This window comes from Callospermophilus lateralis, chromosome 15 (assembly GCF_048772815.1).
Source record: "Callospermophilus lateralis isolate mCalLat2 chromosome 15, mCalLat2.hap1, whole genome shotgun sequence".
Classification (NCBI taxonomy): domain Eukaryota; kingdom Metazoa; phylum Chordata; class Mammalia; order Rodentia; family Sciuridae; genus Callospermophilus; species Callospermophilus lateralis.
The window spans coordinates 57141744-57160433 of NC_135319.1; the positions used below are offsets into that span (position 1 = coordinate 57141744).

Consider the following 18690-nt stretch of genomic DNA (forward strand, 5'->3'; position numbering starts at 1 on the left):
TATAAATCAAACTCTACACTAGTAATACATATTCTTTTGTACCCCCAATACATTCAGAAAAATTGATTCTATACTTTAGCTCACAAATAAAATACTAGTGACTTCCATAAAGTATAACAAAAGTGTTAAAAGGAGTATAACAAAAATGCCTATCTAAGTGCTATAAAATTAGAACTTATTAATAAAACAAGATTGTTTATTTGCAAGTTTTAAAACTTTTTAAACAAATTCTGGATGAAAGGGTAATACAAACTGATACAACATTTAAAAAATAACAATGAAAACATGATATATGAGAATCTATGAAATACATTTAAAGCAGATATAAGAGAAAAATTTGTTAGGTAAACACTTTTAAGTAAAAATGAAAGAATAAAAATAGTTAAATCCTAAGCTCAGAAAACTTTCCAAAGAACAACCAAGTCATCCAAAAAAACCATAAGAAATAAAATGGTGAGGATAAAAGCAGGAATTTATGAGAATGAGAATTGATAAACAATAAATGTAATTAATAAATTAGAATTCTACTTTTAAAATAACAGATAAACTAACTAGCTTATGTGATTAAGAAAAGAGAGGGCTGGGACTCTAGCTCAGTTGGTAGAGGACTTGCCTTGCATACACAAGGCCCTGAGTTCAATTCCTAGCACCACAAAAAAATAAAAATAACGTGCTCTTTCAGGCTGGGGTTGTGGTTCAGTGGTAAAGCACTTGCCTAGCATGTGTGAGGCACAGGGTTTGATCCCTGGCACCACATAAAAATAAACAAATAAAATAAAGGTATTGTATTCATTATTGTATCCATCTACAAATAAAAAAAAATTTTAAATAGGTCTGGCTTTAAACTTGAGATCCTCCTGCCTCAGCCTCCCAAGATATTGGGATTACAAGTGGGGGCCACTTGAAGAAGGCTTTAACAAAATTCAATACCCTTTTAAGAAAACACTCCAGGAAACAGGTATTAAAGGATACTTTCTCCTTCAGTATCAATAAGTATCAATGTAACATTTTAAATATAATACCATATTAATAAAGTAGATATACTGTTTCAAATTCCAATGTCTTATTTAAAGAAAAAATGCTGGAGGGCTGGATATAGTGGCACATGCCTGTAATCCCCAGATTTGGGAGGCTGAGGCAGTAGGAGTGCAAGTGCAAGCTCGAGGCCAGCCTCAACAATTTAGTGAGCTCCTTAGCAATTTATTTAAATAAGTTGCACTGGCAACTTATTTAAATAATTGGCGATATATTGCTCAGTGGTAAAGTGCCCCCACATTCAATCTTCAGTACCAGTAAACAAACAAACAGATAAATAAATACTAGAGGAATTTTTGCTAACATTAGGAACTAGATAAAGATGTCCACTATCTGTGCAGCTGTACATTTTATACTAAAGTTATTATTCAGAGCAGTTAGACAAGATGAGGCATCTGAATGGGTGAAGAAGAAAGCACAATATCTCTATTTATAAATGCTTTGATAACCTAACTAGAAAACTCTAGGGAATGAAAGAAAAATTAATTCAAACAGTAAAAGAATTCAATGATACAGCAGGACACAAATTAATGTTGAAAAGATCAGCGTGTTTAAAACACTATTGGCAGAATGATAGGGAAAAACTCATTTACAATAGTAATCAAGAAGATATTTCAGAATAAATTTAACAAGTAATGTACCAGACCTATATGAGGAAGAATTTTAGACACTCCAAAAAGAAATGAATACATGGGTAAATGGAAAGATCTTCCTTTTCTTGGGTAGAATGATTCAACATCATTATGTCATTTCTCCCTAAGTTAATGTATAAATTCAATGAGGTTCCAATACCAACAAGTACTATTATGGCATATAAAAATTGATAGTAAAATTCATATGGAAAAACAAATATGCAAATGTAGCTAGGAAAACACTGAAAAAGGAAAACTGTGATGGGAGATAGTATTACTAGACATTGAAATATTAAAACCTCTATGATTAAAACGGTGAGTTACTGGTATGTGAATAAAGTAGACTAGTAGAAAAGAATAGGAAGATCAGAATTAGACCCACATTCATGAAGCAATTTAGTATGTCAGAGGTCATATCTGAAATCATTGACATAAAGGGTAACTTTTTAATAAATAGTGTTGAGGCAACTGGTAACCATTTGGCAAAAAATAAAATTAGGCACATGCCATAACAAACAGAATAGCAAATACCAAACAGATTGAGAAGCTAAATGTAAAAAATAAAACCATCTACTAGATGGAAACATGGTTGAATCTCTTAATCTTGGTATAGGGAAAGACTTTCTTAATATTACTCAAAATCCAGACGCAGTAAGGCAAGACTGATGAATTGGACTACAGAGAAATAAACCTTTTCATGACCAAAAGCATTGCAAAGAAAGCCAAAACACAACTGACAAACTTGAAGAAAATATTTGCAACATTACTCTAACAAAAGGCTAATATCTCAATATATAAAGAACTTTAAAAAATTGAGTGACAAAGGAACTGAGAGGAAATGAGAAAACAGGGAAAAGAAATGAATGGCATTTAAAAAAAATAATTTAGAAATGGCCCTCAAACATTATTCACTCGGTTTTAATTAAAGACATTCAAATTAAAACTTTAGGGAGATATAATTTCTCACTTATTAGTAAAATTAAAAAAATATGGCAACATATTCTTTTTTGAGGCTGTGGGTATACAGATATTCTCACACATTGGTGGTGGGAACAAAAATTGTTAAACCCTTCTGGAGAATATTTGTCATTGCCTAATGAAATTACATATGCACTTTGCTTTCAAAGGAGCAGTCCTACTTCTAGGAATCTTCCCTGGAGATATACTTCCAGTAATATGAAAATTACATCACCACAAGTTTATTCATTGCAGTAGTTTATAATTGCAAAACATTGTTAAAAATCTAAATGCTTATACATAGAAAGATGATTATGTAATGAAGTCACACAGTGGAATACTATGCAGTTGTAAAAAAGAATGAAAAAGATATGAGTCATTTCCAGGATATACTGTTACATGCAAAACACAGAGCCCCCAAAAGTATATGTTCTTTTCTTCCCTAAAGGCCCAGATAATTACAAGAGCTCATTATTGACAAAGTCAGAATTTTAACCCAGCTCTTCTGAGTCCAGATGTGCTGGAAATACTGTGGAAGAATTCAGTCTGGTTAATAAATTGGAGCTATGGAAGGAGATGTTTGAAGTTGGGTGGTGTAATCTAATTGACTTCTTGCTATTGTTCCCCTCATTCATTTTTCATGCTGTCCTTTTTCTTACATATATTATCTTTGTAAGTGAGATCAGCATTATTTCATAGAATTCATTTGGGAATTGAGTAATCCTAGTTGTTTCTTTTTATCATATTCTAAAACTTTTCAAACATTTATTCTATTCCATTGACTCAGCTGGCTAGAAATCTTTTCTTTACTCTCCCCTTAAATTTAACATGTCATTCCATTGCAAATAATACAATAATATGCATTGATATTAGCAGTATTAAATCACATATATTATCATGTTACAGTATAATTTTTTTTAAATATCTGGGTTCTTTTTAAACTTTATTTTGTCTATTTATTTTTATGTAGTGCTGAGGATCGAATCCAGTGCCTCACATGTGTGAGGCAAGTGCTCTGCCACTGAGTCATAATCCCACTTACAGTACAATTATTGAAGATAACTTGAATATCATGTATACCATCATTACTTTAAAATTACAGTAGTAGATAATCTGCTGTATATTGTTATGCAGGAAGACTATTATAATAAATATTATTTAGATAGGACTTCAAATGCTTCATCAGACTATCAAAAGCATCTATAGATTTATAACTCCTTCTATTTATCTTGAAATATAAAGCAACTCTTGACCTAAAAACTCTTAGACATTTTCCTAAAACCCTGCTCAAGTATTCCCTCATTAAAGCCTCTCCCAGCTTTCCCAGGGAGTTCTTTTTCTCTGTGCTCTTAGGAATGCTTGCCTACATGCCTTACACCATGTGGCCAGTGTTTGTTGTTGTCCATCTCCAGGTCAATGACTCCTTCAGTGTTGAGATTGTGACATGGTTTGTTTTTGTATTTTCAGTACCTGATATAGTGCTTGGCCCTTAGTAGATAATCTACTGAAGAGTGAGTGAATAATGAGGGTTTAATCTAGCTGATGGAGTATACAATGATGAGCAAATTAATAGAAGAAAAGAGGAATCATAAATCAGCTTATAAATTCTGCTTTCTAAAAAATAACAAGTACTTTTTTGCCAACATCTTATGGTTTGTCAGTAATCAAGCAAGCATTTTCCTTCAGGGAAATTAAAATTTAGACATCAAAATTCATCAATCTGTGAATTCTAGATGGGGTAAATGGGAGGGAGGGGAAGGGAGGGGTCTGGGGTTAGGAAAGACGGTGGAATGAGTCATGAATGGTATGACTTTATGTACAACCAGAGGTATGAAAAATTGTGCTTTATATGTGTTATATGAATTGTAATGCATTCTGTTAGCATATAGAACAAGTTAAAATTTAAAAAATTTATCAATCTGTATATTTCAAAATCATATTTTACTGTATGTTAAGTATGCCTCAAAAATGAGAAAAAATTGAGACAGATAGTAATTTAAATATGACTGAAGAATTAAATAACCAGTCTTACAATTGAGCATTATTGCAATGTGGCACATGTTTAAATGCCAAATGAGAGTTAGAGAGAAAAAAATCCTGAATTTAGAGGAGGAAAAGTCCCTGTGAGCCTGAAGTGGTTGTTAAAATATGTGGGATTTAGATGGTGAAAGAGCATGAAAGCATTGAAGTCTAATAAAAGTGAGAGCATTACAACTGGTCATCATCAGCTGCATAAACACGGGAAAAGGAAGGGCATGTTCAGGGAGAGAGCCAGTTAGGTGTCTTGTAGATTATTTCCAATGGGAAGTGCTAAGGGGCTTGTAGAGGAATGGCAGTGGTCATGCTCAAGGGATTGGGAAACCAATGAATATTATCACACTGGTGGAGGAGTCAAAAAATGATGGGAGTTTTAAGCTTGGCTAATTAGTAGAAAAATAGTATTTTTAACCAAATAGAGAAGAAGGGGAAAAGAGCAGATTTTTTTTTGATATGGTAAATAATTCTGTTTCCATTGCTGAAAAATATCAACTGTTGTTTTTGCATTTAAGCTGATTTAAGAATATGTTTCTGTACAAATTAAGTCAGGTTTTATGTCTAATCACACTTTATAACATAAAATTTAGTTCTAAGAAAATATTATGCATTATCAAGAAAACATGATCTTGCCATTCTTTGTCCATTGTTTGTATGTTTTTTTCCTTCCTTAGATTCCAATATAGTTAGTGATGTTGCACTTCAGGATTTACTGGCATATGTGTCCTCAAAACATTTCTATCTTGAAGATCTTCCACAGAGGCAGCCTCAGAAAGTGAACAGTATAGAGTTTGTAGAATTGGAGCGACTACAACCTGATAGATTAGTACATGCAGTACTAAGAGTTGTGGATATCACTATAATGACAGGTAAACATTTGGAGTGCCTCTTTGATTTTAGATTATAAAAAGATTAAGATACAAGACCATCTTAGTTTATCACCTAGTTATCACTATTTATTTGTCATGAGATATTATAATGTCACCTGTGCTAAAACTAAGCCAATCCACATTTTCTTCTTTTCCTTTTCCAGAGTCATTATACACTTACAGAGGACAGAAGCAAAGGAAAGTTATGTTAACAGTGGAACAGGCCCAAGGTCAACACTATGTGCTTGTATTATGGGGTCTTGGAGCAGCCTGGTACCCTCAACTTCAAAGGAAAAAAGGTAAATACACCAAAAAAGCATTTAACCTATTTATATTTTGGTAAATGATTAATGCTTATGAGCCTAAGATGAAGAGAATCTGTAGACATTAGTTAACATTTGAAATATAAATGATAATTGAATAATATTCTGAAAATTTCTTATAATTTTGTACCTCTTAGCAATTAAGTAATTATTATCTATAATTATCTAAATAGTTAATATCTATAATTAATGCTGGCAAAACAAAGGCTTATATTTATCTCCAGGTATATACTACTTTACCTTTCTTAGTGAAGATCTTATCCCCTTCAGATAATGTTCTTGAAAAATTTAATTCTGAAGAAGCTTCTGCAGTTTTTTTCTTCTTCCAAAGTGCTCTGATAAATAAACTTCTCTTTGGTTAGAAGGCAGATGTTAGGGCAGTTATATTAACTCTTTCAAGTCACAGTTATTATTCAATAAATTACCATATTTCAGGTTTTTATTCCAGTTCTTTTAAAACTGGAGTCATAATAGAATGATCATTTTAAAAAGATGGCTTGATGTTACATTTTTCTAAAGCATAAATTGATAATTTATGGTGCATTGCACTAAATGGTATTAATGTATTAATAAAATAGTATAACTTCTTTTTGCTATTGGGAGATCTATTAGTTGTAGCAATTCTTTTGCTATTGTGAGATCCTTTAGTTGAGATAGTTTAATAATGGTTTATGAATTGTTTTGCCCTGCAAATTTAATAGAGATTAAGCATACAAACCATTAGTTTTTACCCGAAGGAGTTAATGTCTCTTTCCAAACTTCTTCCTACCAAATAGTTACCTGAAGGTAGGATCTGTCACATTGTGTCTTTTAATCATTAATAACCTATAACTAGGATTTGAGATAAGTCTGACTTTTGACTTTTATGCTAGGATCAAACAGTGACAGATGTTTGTTCTGTTGAGAAATCTGACAAACATGTATTAGTATACTGAGTGTGATCATTGACCACCATGTCACAGCTTGGAACATGAGTCTAGTGCATGCTAAACAAAAATGTAGGTCAGGGTTATATTGGAGCTGTAGCAAAGCAGCTCATTGTGTGTAGCCATTTAATGTTAATAGTTATTTAGTAATAGAAGAGAAATTAAAGTTGTTTCTAGATTATCTATGGTATTTAGGTTAATATTGAAAATATGAATTGAAGAATTAAGCTGTGTTTGTTCTTTATTCATTTGTTAATTCAACTTATGATAGTTTATACCATTGTTTTAAAGTTTTAACATCCATTTTAATACCTCAAGACATTTCTTTTGTAATAGAAAATACCAGTTTTGAAGGACATTTAAGTAAGTGGTTCTGCTTTCAGAAATTGTTAACATTCTATTTATTCATTTAATATTTCTTGAGACCTTCTCAATATTTACCTCTGTATGAGGCACTGGTTTTACTTGGTCCTAAGGATAACAAACTGACATTTAGATGATATAATAAAAATTATATAGTCATTATAGAAGATTACAGAGTTGATATTTTTAGAAAAAATAATAAGAAAATTCACAATCCTTTGCAATATGCATTGCTAGTAGAGATTGAACATGCTTCATCTGTAGCAAGCATTGGTTAAGGTCCTAATGAGGGTAAACTAGAGACATAAAGTACACTTCTTAAGAGGAAAATAAAATATCTGTTCAGATATGTTTTTTCCATGCAATATTTTTCTGAAATTACTTAATAGAAGTCTTAATATTTCAAATATATAACAAATCATGAGGTACTCCCATGAAATAACTAAGCACAGAGCATATGCAGATAATCCCAACACATAAGACTATATGTTCAAAAAAAGACTAGGGCTAGGGATGTGGCTCACTGATAGAGTAATTGTCTAGCACATGCACAGGGACTTAGGTTCAATCCCCAGCATCACCAAAAAAAACAAAACAACAACAACAAAAACCCTTTATGTTATACCAAGTTATAGTTATGTCTGCATGGAGGTTTGAAATCCATTTACCTCCTTAGTTCATGATTCAAATATAGAAATATATCACAGTTTATCTCATACAACTCTCCTTCAGATTTTGCTAACTTAACTGGCACACAGTTCCTTTCTGTTACTTAAGGGTGCCAACCATCTCCTGTTTCAGGGTCTTAAATGTATCTTAGATTTGTTTTCAGGTACACAACTAGATGCTTCTCCCTAGAGTGCTTTTCTTCCAACTGTGCCACATGCATGGCTCCTTCATATCTGTGCTCCAATTTTATATCCTCGGAGAGGCCTCTCTCAGGAATGTACATAATTACTCTCGGGCAGATCACTCTTTGCATTCCATTCTAGCTTATTGTCTTCCTTATTGATTAATTTTCTTACTACAGTAGAAATTCTATGAATACAAGAACATTGACTAGCTTGTTCACCCACTGGGTATCTCCATCACATTGCACTGCTTTCTCTAGTAGTTATTTTCTCTATGAATGAAGATTAAAATACAAGTCAGCCAGCCATTCAAATTTCTCACTGTCAAGAGTCAAGTTTGAGGAGGAAATAAAGTTGCTGGGTTTTAAATAGTAAGGAAAAACATCACAAGGCTAAAAATAAAAATGTACGCATTTGAAGATTTTGCAATCCTTGGGGTGTGTCAAAAAGAATTATAGGTAGAGGTAATAGAGTGTATGCTTAGCATGCACCAAATCCTGGGTTTAATTCCCAGGACTAAACAAACAAAAAACTAATTACTGAACTTGGGTTCTAATGGCTTGTATTATAACTAGAATTCCATCCTGGCTAACTTAAACAATTTAAAGTATGTGGAGTGTCACTTAGTAGCCAATGGCAAGAGTGCTGGTGGATTCCAGGGGCACTTAGAACCAGGAACCTAAACCCTACAGCAGTCCCCAGAAGCTTCTCTGTGTATCTGTTTTATCTGAAATTATTTATTAGAACTCAGAATTTCTCTGCTTTTCCATAATATAGAAAGCAGAGGATGGTTACTCCCTAGCTCCTGATTTTGCATGAGGCACTGAGTTCCATCCCTGGCACCACATAAAAATAAAATAAAATAAAAATGTATTGTGTGCATCTACAACTTAAAAAAAAAGTTACTCTTAAAAAAAAAAAAAAAAAGAAGGGACTAATCCTACCAGGCATGGTGGCACTTGCTGTGATCCTAGCAACTAAGGAGGCTGAAGCAGGAGCATCACAGTTTCAAAGCCAACATCAGCAACTTAGCGAGACCCTAAGCAACTTAGTGAGGCCCTAAGCATCATAGTAAGATCCTGTCTCAAAATAAAAAATGAAAAGGGCTAGTGCTATGATTCAGTGGTTAAGCACCTCTGGGTTCAATCCCCAGTACCAAAAAAAAAAAAAAAAAAAAAAAAAAAAAAAAAAACGAGAGAGAGAGAGGGAGAGAGAGAGAGAGAGAGAGAGAGAGAGAGAAGCGGGGTTGGGGAGAAACACCAGTCCCATTTCCAAATTTCCAGCAAAGAGAATCTGATTGCCCAGACTAAATCTAATTCAATAAGCTGTGACCAGAAAGACAGAGTTACATAATATGTAATAGTCATAGGAGGGCTTAAACTTAATTTAGTGGCAGAAAATTGTTAAGGAAGTTGTTTATTGTCTGGGTGGACACATACAGTATTCGCTGTCCAAAATATATATATTTACCAGCTTAGAAAGATGTACATGACGTATTACTTAGTTTTTAAAAAGGGCTTTATAAAACTTGGTGTATAAGAGGATCCAATTTTAATAAAAGTATATCTATAAGTATCTATGTACATTTAAAGATCTGAAAATATATATAACAAAATGCTATCTGTGGTTATTCTGTATAATAGTTTTATGTTTGATTTTCATTTTTTATTTATACCTTTAGTTTGCATTTTATCTGAATTTTTGTGTGCATCTGCATTTTTTTTTAAACTTTTGTAAAAGCTTCAAGCGTATACAAGATTAGTGAGAATAATAAGTACAGATAAGGAACTTAAATGTCCATTAGCCAGGTTATTAAAAATAGCCAATCTTATTTCACCTATTACCTCTCTTTTCTCTTGCTGGCTTAATGGTTTATAATAAATTTATTATTTAAAAATCAACCTAAAACATTTTTCTTTTGAATAAAAGAATATTTGACATTTGGAACATTTAGCAATTTGAGGAAAAAATAGAATTAAATTCTGTTTCATGTCTGTGCCAAAATAATCCCAGATGCATTAGAAATTCAAACAAGAAACAAGTAGTAGAAGAAAATAGAAGTCAATTTACTTGGAATGCAAAGATTGGTAAATTAAATAAAATGTAGCAACAAAACCTATTAAATATAAAAGCCACCATATGCAAAATTAAAAGATGTGACAAGCCAGAAAAATTTTCATTTTGTCAGAAGATAATGAAAATAATTCAATAAGAAAAATCTTTAAAGATAAATTGAAAAGGATATAAATAGGCAAAGCATAACAGAGGAAATGTAAATGGCTAATAAATATATGAAAAATTACTCTGCAAATAATTAAAGACAAATAAAATAATAATGATGGTTGATTTTTTTTTGTAAGAAATTGATAGGAAAAAAATTGGGAAAATAGCCCATAAACAGTTGGAAATGAGGATAGTTGTAGATGCCTTATAAAATAATTTGGGGTATCTGACTCATTAATTACACCTTGAGTAGGACATTAATTACAACTGAACAGGACTATCTGTAAAGATGTAGCTGAAAATGTTTCTATCATGGTATTGTTTTTAATAGTGAAAAATAAGAAGCAAAGAGTACCAAAATAGAAGATTGTTATAATAATTTTAAAGATTTTGGTGTGTCTGTACAATGGCATATTACACAATTTAATAATTTGAGTAATATTTAATGACATGTAAAGTATGTATTTGACACATTAAGCAAAAAAAATTTAAAAATCCAAAACAACTGTCCACAAAAGTGTTAACTCTGTTTGTTTTAGGGTATTAAGATTATGAAGCTGCTATTTATTTACTTAGCTTATCTGTGATTTCAAAGCATGTATTTTTTATTTTTAAATTTTTTTTAAATTTATTTTTTAATTTTTGGTGGACACAGAATCTTTATTTTATTTTTATGTGGTGCTGAGGATCGAACCCAGCGCCCTGCACATGCCAGGTGAGCGCGCTACCACTTGAGCCACATCCCCAGCCCCAAAGCATGTATTTTTTAATAAGACAAGAAGGCTATTTTAAAAGTAGCAATTGGGTTTTTGTTTGTTTTGTTTTGTGGTGCTGGGGATGCAACTTAGAGCATGCTAGGCAAGTGCTGTACCACTGAGCTATATACCCAGCCTCATCAGCTAGAAGTGATTGGTTTTAAGCAATAATTTGTAATATTTATGCTTTAATTCTGTGTAATGAGTCTGTACAGATTTATTGACTCGTTTAATCACACACACACACACACACACACACACACACACACACACAGTCTAATGAATAAACCTAAGGAACTAAGTGGGTAGGAGTGAATTAGATTTATGGTCTAAAGTGGGAAACTAAACAGGCACCTGTTATTATCTGAAAAGTTAGTGTTGAGAAGTCTCCTTTTTTATTATTTTAAAGTTGAATTTACTAATATATAATGATTACTTGGCAAGAAGATCTTTGCTACTGTGTTTAAAAGTTAGCATTATTACTGAGATAATTAAATAGGTGCTACTATATTTAAATGCTTTTTTGTTATTATCATTCTGGAAAAGTCAGCTAAATATGATAACAAAGGTATTGAAATATCAGTGAAACATTGCTTATGGTAGACCTGTGTCCATTTCAATTTCCTTAAAAAATACCTCCTAAAAATATTTGCCTGTAGCTATCAAAATGAGAATTTGCTATTCTATAAAACAGTTTGTTGTGATAAATTATGACTTTTGGTGATCAAGAAATTTTTAGAAAATTCTTTACTGGAATTATCTCTAGGTTAGGCATTCCTGTAATCCCCATGACTTGGGAGGCTGAGGCAGGAGAATGGCAAGTTCAAAGATAGACTCAGCAACTTAGTGAGACCCTCTCTCAAATTAAATAAAAGTTTAAAATGGGCTGAGGATGTGGCCCAGTGGTTAAGGGCCTCTGGGTTTAATACCCAGTACCAAAAACAAAACCAAACAAAATTATCTCTAACATTCTTACATTATTGCTTTTAAACAACATTTATATTTTGTCTCTTCATGCCCAAATTCTTAAGTCATAAAAGTTGTATTTAAGTGATTCAATTAAGCTAACCTGTTTAATCTGATTCTGAACCTAGACATTTTCCCTTTGGATAATCTTTTGTTTTTATTTGTTTTTGTTTAAGATTATATTTGGGAATTTAAATATCTTTTGGTTCAGCACAACTGCACACTGGAAACCCTAGAGTTGCATACAACGCCTTGGTCATCCTGTGAATGTCTGTTTGATGATGATATAAGGGCAGTTACATTTAAAAAAAAATTTCAAAATAGTGTACCCACTTTTGTCAAGATGTCAGATTTAGCAGCACACTTAAAGGATAAGTATTCAGGTAAGATCTTTATACACATAAAATGTTGCTAGAGATAATATAAGCAAAGAAACTACCATTTGTGAGAAAATGTATAATTGAATATAAAAGTAAAAGTTCTTGCAAATAACTGAAGCCCATATTGACAACTTTTTAGCTTTCTGTCTCTATTTCTTTGATGTTAATTTTTTATTAGGGATCACTGTAAAATATTTTTCATGCATAGTTACCAGCAGCTCATCATTTGATAAACCAGAAATAGAAAAATGACCTTCACCAGAGGTACTGTTGAGATAAACATCTTATGAAGTCACTCAGCTGTCATCTAGACATGATTGTTAAGATTTAAAATTGATAAAGGATCTGTGAAATTTATATATTGCTTTGTAAAATTCAATACTTCCTGCTGTGGTTTTGGATGTTTTCGTCCCCCGAAGGTTCATGTATTAGAGACTTGGTTCCCACTGTGGAAAGTGATAGACTTTTAAGAGGTGGAACCCACTGGGAAATCTTTAAGTTAATAGAGGTTTGCTCTCAAAAGGGATTATGGGACCTCAGTCTCTGGCTCCCTATTCAGCAGTGTGATCTCTCATATGCATTCCTGCTAGTCATCATGAGGTTCTCATCAGAGCTACACCAATGCCAGTGCCATGGTCTTGAATCTCCAAAACTGTGTGCAAATAAACATTTTTTAATAAAGCTAGCTTGCCTCAGGTATTTCATTATAATGAAATGCAGTCTGCTACCCTTCTAGTACTCAAATATGTGTGTGTCTAAAATTCATCCTCAGAAGCATACCACATAGATGAATTCCTTTGATTATGAATTATATACACATATTCATATTTCCTTTTAACTAAATATAATTAAAGTGATTTGTTTGTAGTACAGAAGGAAAGGAATACATTTTAAATCCAAAAGGCCAAGGATTTTGGAATGAAGAGAGAGTACAGTACAGTAGTGATGATAAATATTTGTAATTTCAGTGGGAAATAGGTTTCACTAGATTGCACTGGCTTCCCACTTACAAAGATAATGCTAAATGATTCTGACTTCTAGTTGAAGGATAGCAAATAGCATTTGAGCTATATTTAGGGTTGCTAAATTCCAGTAATTAATAAATGACAGTGATTATCAACTTTGGAAAGTAATGGAAAGCTTTCCATTGACTCTGATAGTAAATGCATTTTGGAGAAGAAATAAGGATTGAAGATAATGGAATGTGTATATAGGTTTATTTTGTTCCATAGTTCAAGTGTTTTAATGAAAAAGAAAGAAGTTGGTCAAAAATTTCTAAGAATTTTTATAAGATTACTATTTTTGATGCTTATATAGGTTAAATTATTGAGAATAACTGAGGAACTTTGATACAGAATTTTGTCTTCATTTTTTCATTTGCATGAATAATCTTCTGAATTCATATATGATTTTAGATTTTACAAAATGCTACATGTAGCTTAAGTGAAACAATATGATTACTTTTGTAATTATTTTGATAAAAAGAGTCTGATCCAAAATGAAATAAATTACAACTCTGAAAGAGACCACTTGCTAAGAATCTCAAGTATTTTTTTGGAGCTTTTAAGCTGACATGGTATGCTTCCTTTTTGGTACTTTCACAGTAATTTGAAAGTTGTATCTCATTTTAGAGTTAGTGTCTTTCAAGTGTGGTTCAAAAACCAAGTGTTAGATTAAAAAATAAAACCTTAACAGAGTTTTTGGGTGTAGTTTTCATATAGTAATCTTAACCTATTATGTGGATTTTTACATGAAACCATTACCACAGTTAAAATAGTGTTCCTTTTGCTTTTTTGTAGTCTCTTCCTCCCACTCATGCTACTTCTGACCTTTCTATTATTTTTTAAAATAAATGGAATATCATAGTATATACATTGTTTTATCTATCATCATTCAGGAGGCAAATTCTTTTGAGATGCATCTGTATGGTTATGTTTATCTGTTCATATCTTTTCATATATTGATACACATTGGGATTCTTTCCAGATCTTGATTATTACAAATAAAGCTTTTATAAATTTTCATGTGTATGACTTTATGTGGACATAGTCTTTCTTTTCTTTTGAGTGAAATACCTATAAAATAACTGAATTATATGGTATATTTAACATTCTAAGAAACTGCCAAACTGTTTTCCACAGTGGTTGTACCATTTTATATTTTATGTTCTCACCAGCAGTATATGAAAGTTGCAATTTCGATACATTCTGATCAACATTAGATAGGGACCTTCTTTTTAATTTTTGTCATTCTAATAAATATGTAGTAAGAATTCATTACTGTTTTAATTTATATTTCCCTACTGGCTAATAATATTGAGCATCTTTTTCATGTACTTAGTTATTATCCATATGCCTTTTACTGGTGGAATATCAATTGAAATCTTTTGCCCATTTAAAAAAAATCAGGTTGATTGTTTTATTATTGAATTTGAGAGTTCCTTATATATTCTGGATATAAATCCATTATCAGTTATATGCTTGGCAAATATTTTTTTTCTTTTCTTTCATTCTTTTTGGTAGCAGGGATTGAACCCAGAGGTACTTAACCACTATATGCTTGGCAAATATATTCTCCCAGTTTGTTGGCCATCTTTTTATTCTTTCACCTGGATCTTTTGAAGAGCACAAGTTTAAAAATTTAATGAAGGCAGATTAACCATTTATTTTTATATGAATAGGGTTTTTGGTTTTGTGTTTTAGAAATATTTGCCTAACCCAGGGTCAAAGGATTTTCTTGTGTTTTCTTCAAGAGTTTTAGGTTTTTTATTTAGATCTATGATTTATTTTGAGTTATATTTTTATTTAAATCTGTGATTTATTTTGAGTTAATTATATTTGTATATAGTATGAGGTATGGCTTGAATCTCTGTCTCTCTTTCCAGCTCTCTTTGTTGTATGAAATATCCATTCATGTAAACACCATTTGTTGAAAAAAATCATTATTTCCTCAGGGAATTGGCTTTGCACCTTTGTAAAATATCTGTTGTCCACATCTATGTAGTCTATTTTTTGACTTTCTTTTCTGTTATATTAATCTATTTGCCTATCTTATACCAATACCAACCTGTTTTGATTATTATAGCTTTACAAGTCCTAAAATTTGGCACTGTTAGCCTTCCAACTTTATTCTTTTTCAAAGTTTTTTTTTTTTTTTTGGCTATTCTAGAACACTTGCATTTTCATTTGGATTTTAGAAACAGTTTGTCAATTTCTACCAAAAAAAAAAAAAACCTGTTGGAATTTTGATTGGGACTGTGTTGAAGCTACAGATAAATTTCTAAGAGAACTGACACCTGAGTACTTAGTTTCTAATTCATGATCAAGGTCTTTCTTTTCACTTGTTTGTCTTTCTTGCAGGCATGTTTTGTGTGTTGAGAGTATAGACTTTCACATCTTGTCAGACATGTTTATTTTTCTACCTTTGTGCTATTGTAAATTATATTTTTTTAAAAAAATATGATTGCAGTGGTTGCTAATATTTGGAAATTCAATTGATTTTTATATATTGATCTTGTATTTTTGTAATCTTGCTAAATTTACCAAGCTCAATAGGTACTCTTGTGTAGATTTGGATTTTCTACAAAGACAATCATATTGTCTGTGAGTAAAGACATTTTACTACATCCTTCCTGTTTTTTATTTATTTTTCTTACCTCACTGTACTTGTTAGTTCCTTCAGTATAATATTGAAAAGACTTTGTGAGAGTTGATATTTTTATTCATGATCTTCATTTTTAGTATGATGTTGACTATAGGTTTTTTATAGATTCCTTTTATCAGATTGATTGATGTTATCATATATCATTACTAAAAATTTTAATCAGAAATGGGTGTTATATTTTGACAAATGCTTTTTCTCCATTTTTGAGATGATCATATAGTTTTTCTTTTTAATCTGTAATTAATTACATTGATTGATTTTTTTAATGTTAGACAACTTTGCATGTATAGGAAACCCAACTTGGTCACAAATATATATCTTGAGTTGCTGAGGCTGTTCTTGAACTTGCGATCCTCCTGCCTCAGCCTCTCAAGTCACTGGGATTACAAGCCTGTGCCACTGTGCTTGGCTTTAGGTTTTTCTTTATTGAAAGATTTTCACTGAAATTTCAATTTCCTTAATAAATATAGAAGTATTTAGGTTATCTACTTCTTCTTGAGAGAGTTTTGGTAGTTTGTAATTTTCAAGAAATTTGTTCATTTCATCTAAGTTGTTTGTATAGCAACAAAAAATTTATTGACGTAAAATTATATTATTCTCTTTGTGTGTGTGTGTGTGTGTGTGTGTGTGTGTGTGTCTGATATATATACTGGGGATTGAACTCAGGCCTTGCACATACTAAGAAAGCACTCTACCACTGAGCAACACCCCTTATTATGGAGAAGAGGGGAGAGTATGCTTAGATAAATTCATAGAATTTACTAGTATACTGAAAGGAAAAAATAGGAAAAAAAGAATGTCTGGCAGACAGTAGATATTCAGTATTTGTTCAATAGGTGAATGATGAGCCATTAAGTAGTCATTGAGCATGCTTTAGGTTACATTGAGTCACATGAGAAACCATTAGTAAATGAGGACTGTCAGTGCTCACATGGCTATATAACCCAGGATGGATGGATGGGCAAAAAATTGGTGGGGGGAGGGGGAATAAAAAACAGGTGGACTATTGGTTTATTACTTTTGGATAGAGGAGAGAGTAGAATAACTAACCCACCTCCTGCTTGACTTTTGACTGAAATAAATTAAAAAGATGGTTGACACAACAATGAAAGAGGGCATATTAGCTAGCTTCAAGTATTTGAAGGACTTTCTCCTAAAAGAAGGATTAAATTTATTTTGCATGATTCGAGAGGGTGAGGAGGAAGAAAATACCACATGTTTAGTCATATTAGCCAAATAAATCTTTACTCACTTACATGTAGAGATCCCTTTAGATTCTAGAGTCAGTACTGAAGCTGTGAGACTCTCTAGGAAGAGTGAAGACAAAAAAAAAAAAAAATCAAAAACAAGAGCTTAATGTAATCTTTACTCTAAGTGACTAAATCAACCATATCATAAGCCATATTGATAATTAAAATTATAATTTGGGTCAATAATTTATAATATTTTTATTTGTCTTTTATAGGAGTAGTTCTAATTAAAGCTCAAATTTTAGAACTAGTATTTCCTGTTGCAGCAGCTCAGAAGATAACTCTAAATGCTCACAGTTCCCTGAAGAGTATCTTCTCCTCTCTCCCCAACATTATATATACTGGCTGTGCAAAATGTGGATTGGAACTAGAAACAGATGAAAACAAAATCTACAGACAGTGTCTTAGCTGCTTGCCATTTGCTAGGAAGAAAACACATTATAGGTAAGACAACTAAGCAAGCCAATGTAAAGGAAATTTTAGGTCTGGAAGTGACTGAAAAATTACATGTATCATTACTTTCTAACAAAAATTAACTAGAGCTAATTGAAGAGGATAAAATACTCTCCTTGAGTGACAAATAGCTATTTATAAAAGCAAATATTGTCCAGAAATTATAACAGGAATTTTTTTTTGGCATTTCTTGGGATTGAACCCAGGGTGCTCTACCAAGCAGCATCCCCAGCCCTTTATTTTTCAATTTGAGACAGGCTTCCACTAAGTTGCTAAGACCGCTCTCAAACTTGTGATGCACCACCACGCCCAACACCGTTTTTTCAAACAAATGTTCAAAGCCCACTCAATCACTAAAGTTTGCCAATTCTATTTTTCAAACACTCTTAAATCTGCCCACTTCTTTCCATTTCCACCACTGACACTGCAGTCAAGTCATCTCTCCCCTAGGTTTGATCCCTGGTACCACCAAAACAAAACAAAAACACAAACAAAACTTATTTTCTTTTTTCTTACTAAATTTGTAAGTTCCTTAAAGAAGGCATCAGATTTGTCTTGCTATTAGTGTATAGCCAATGTTTAGCACAGTCATGGTACATAATGAATATTCAGCTTGTCTTTGTTGACATAAAGAATGGAGGGAGAATGGAAGTGCTGTAAACATTGATGTGGCTGCGTCACTGTAGTATGCTGATTTATAGCAGCTCAACTCATAATAGTTAAACTATGGAAGCAACCTAGGTGCCCTTCAACAGATGAGTGGATAAAGAAAATGTGATGATATTACCCAGCCTTAAAGAAGAATGAAATGATGGCATTTTCCAGTAAATGGATGGAGCTAGAGAACATAATGCTGAGCCAAATAAGCCAATTCCAAAAAACCAAAGACATCATGTTTTCTCTGATATGCAGATGCTAATTCACAATAAGTTTGAGGAGGCTAGGGAAGAGTAGAGTTACTTTAGGTGGAGGAGAGTGAAGGGAGGGGAAGGGAATATGGAAGTAGGAAA

At 32.1% G+C, this 18690-nt stretch overlaps 1 protein-coding gene across 8 annotated transcripts in view; it reads left to right on the forward strand.

Moving 5' to 3' along the window:
* Positions 1–18690, forward strand: part of Shld2 (shieldin complex subunit 2) — an 83608-nt gene that overhangs the window by 60364 nt on the left and 4554 nt on the right. For 7 of the 8 annotated variants that reach the window (XM_076835115.1, XM_076835117.1, XM_076835116.1 and 4 more), the window contains 4 exons: positions 5333–5527; positions 5692–5826; positions 12111–12317; positions 17443–17671. In XM_076835115.1, the coding sequence (XP_076691230.1) occupies positions 5333–5527; positions 5692–5826; positions 12111–12317; positions 17443–17671 (766 nt within the window). The remainder of the gene's footprint in view (positions 1–5332; positions 5528–5691; positions 5827–12110; positions 12318–17442; positions 17672–18690) is intronic. The other variant, XM_076835123.1, reaches the window with a different exon arrangement.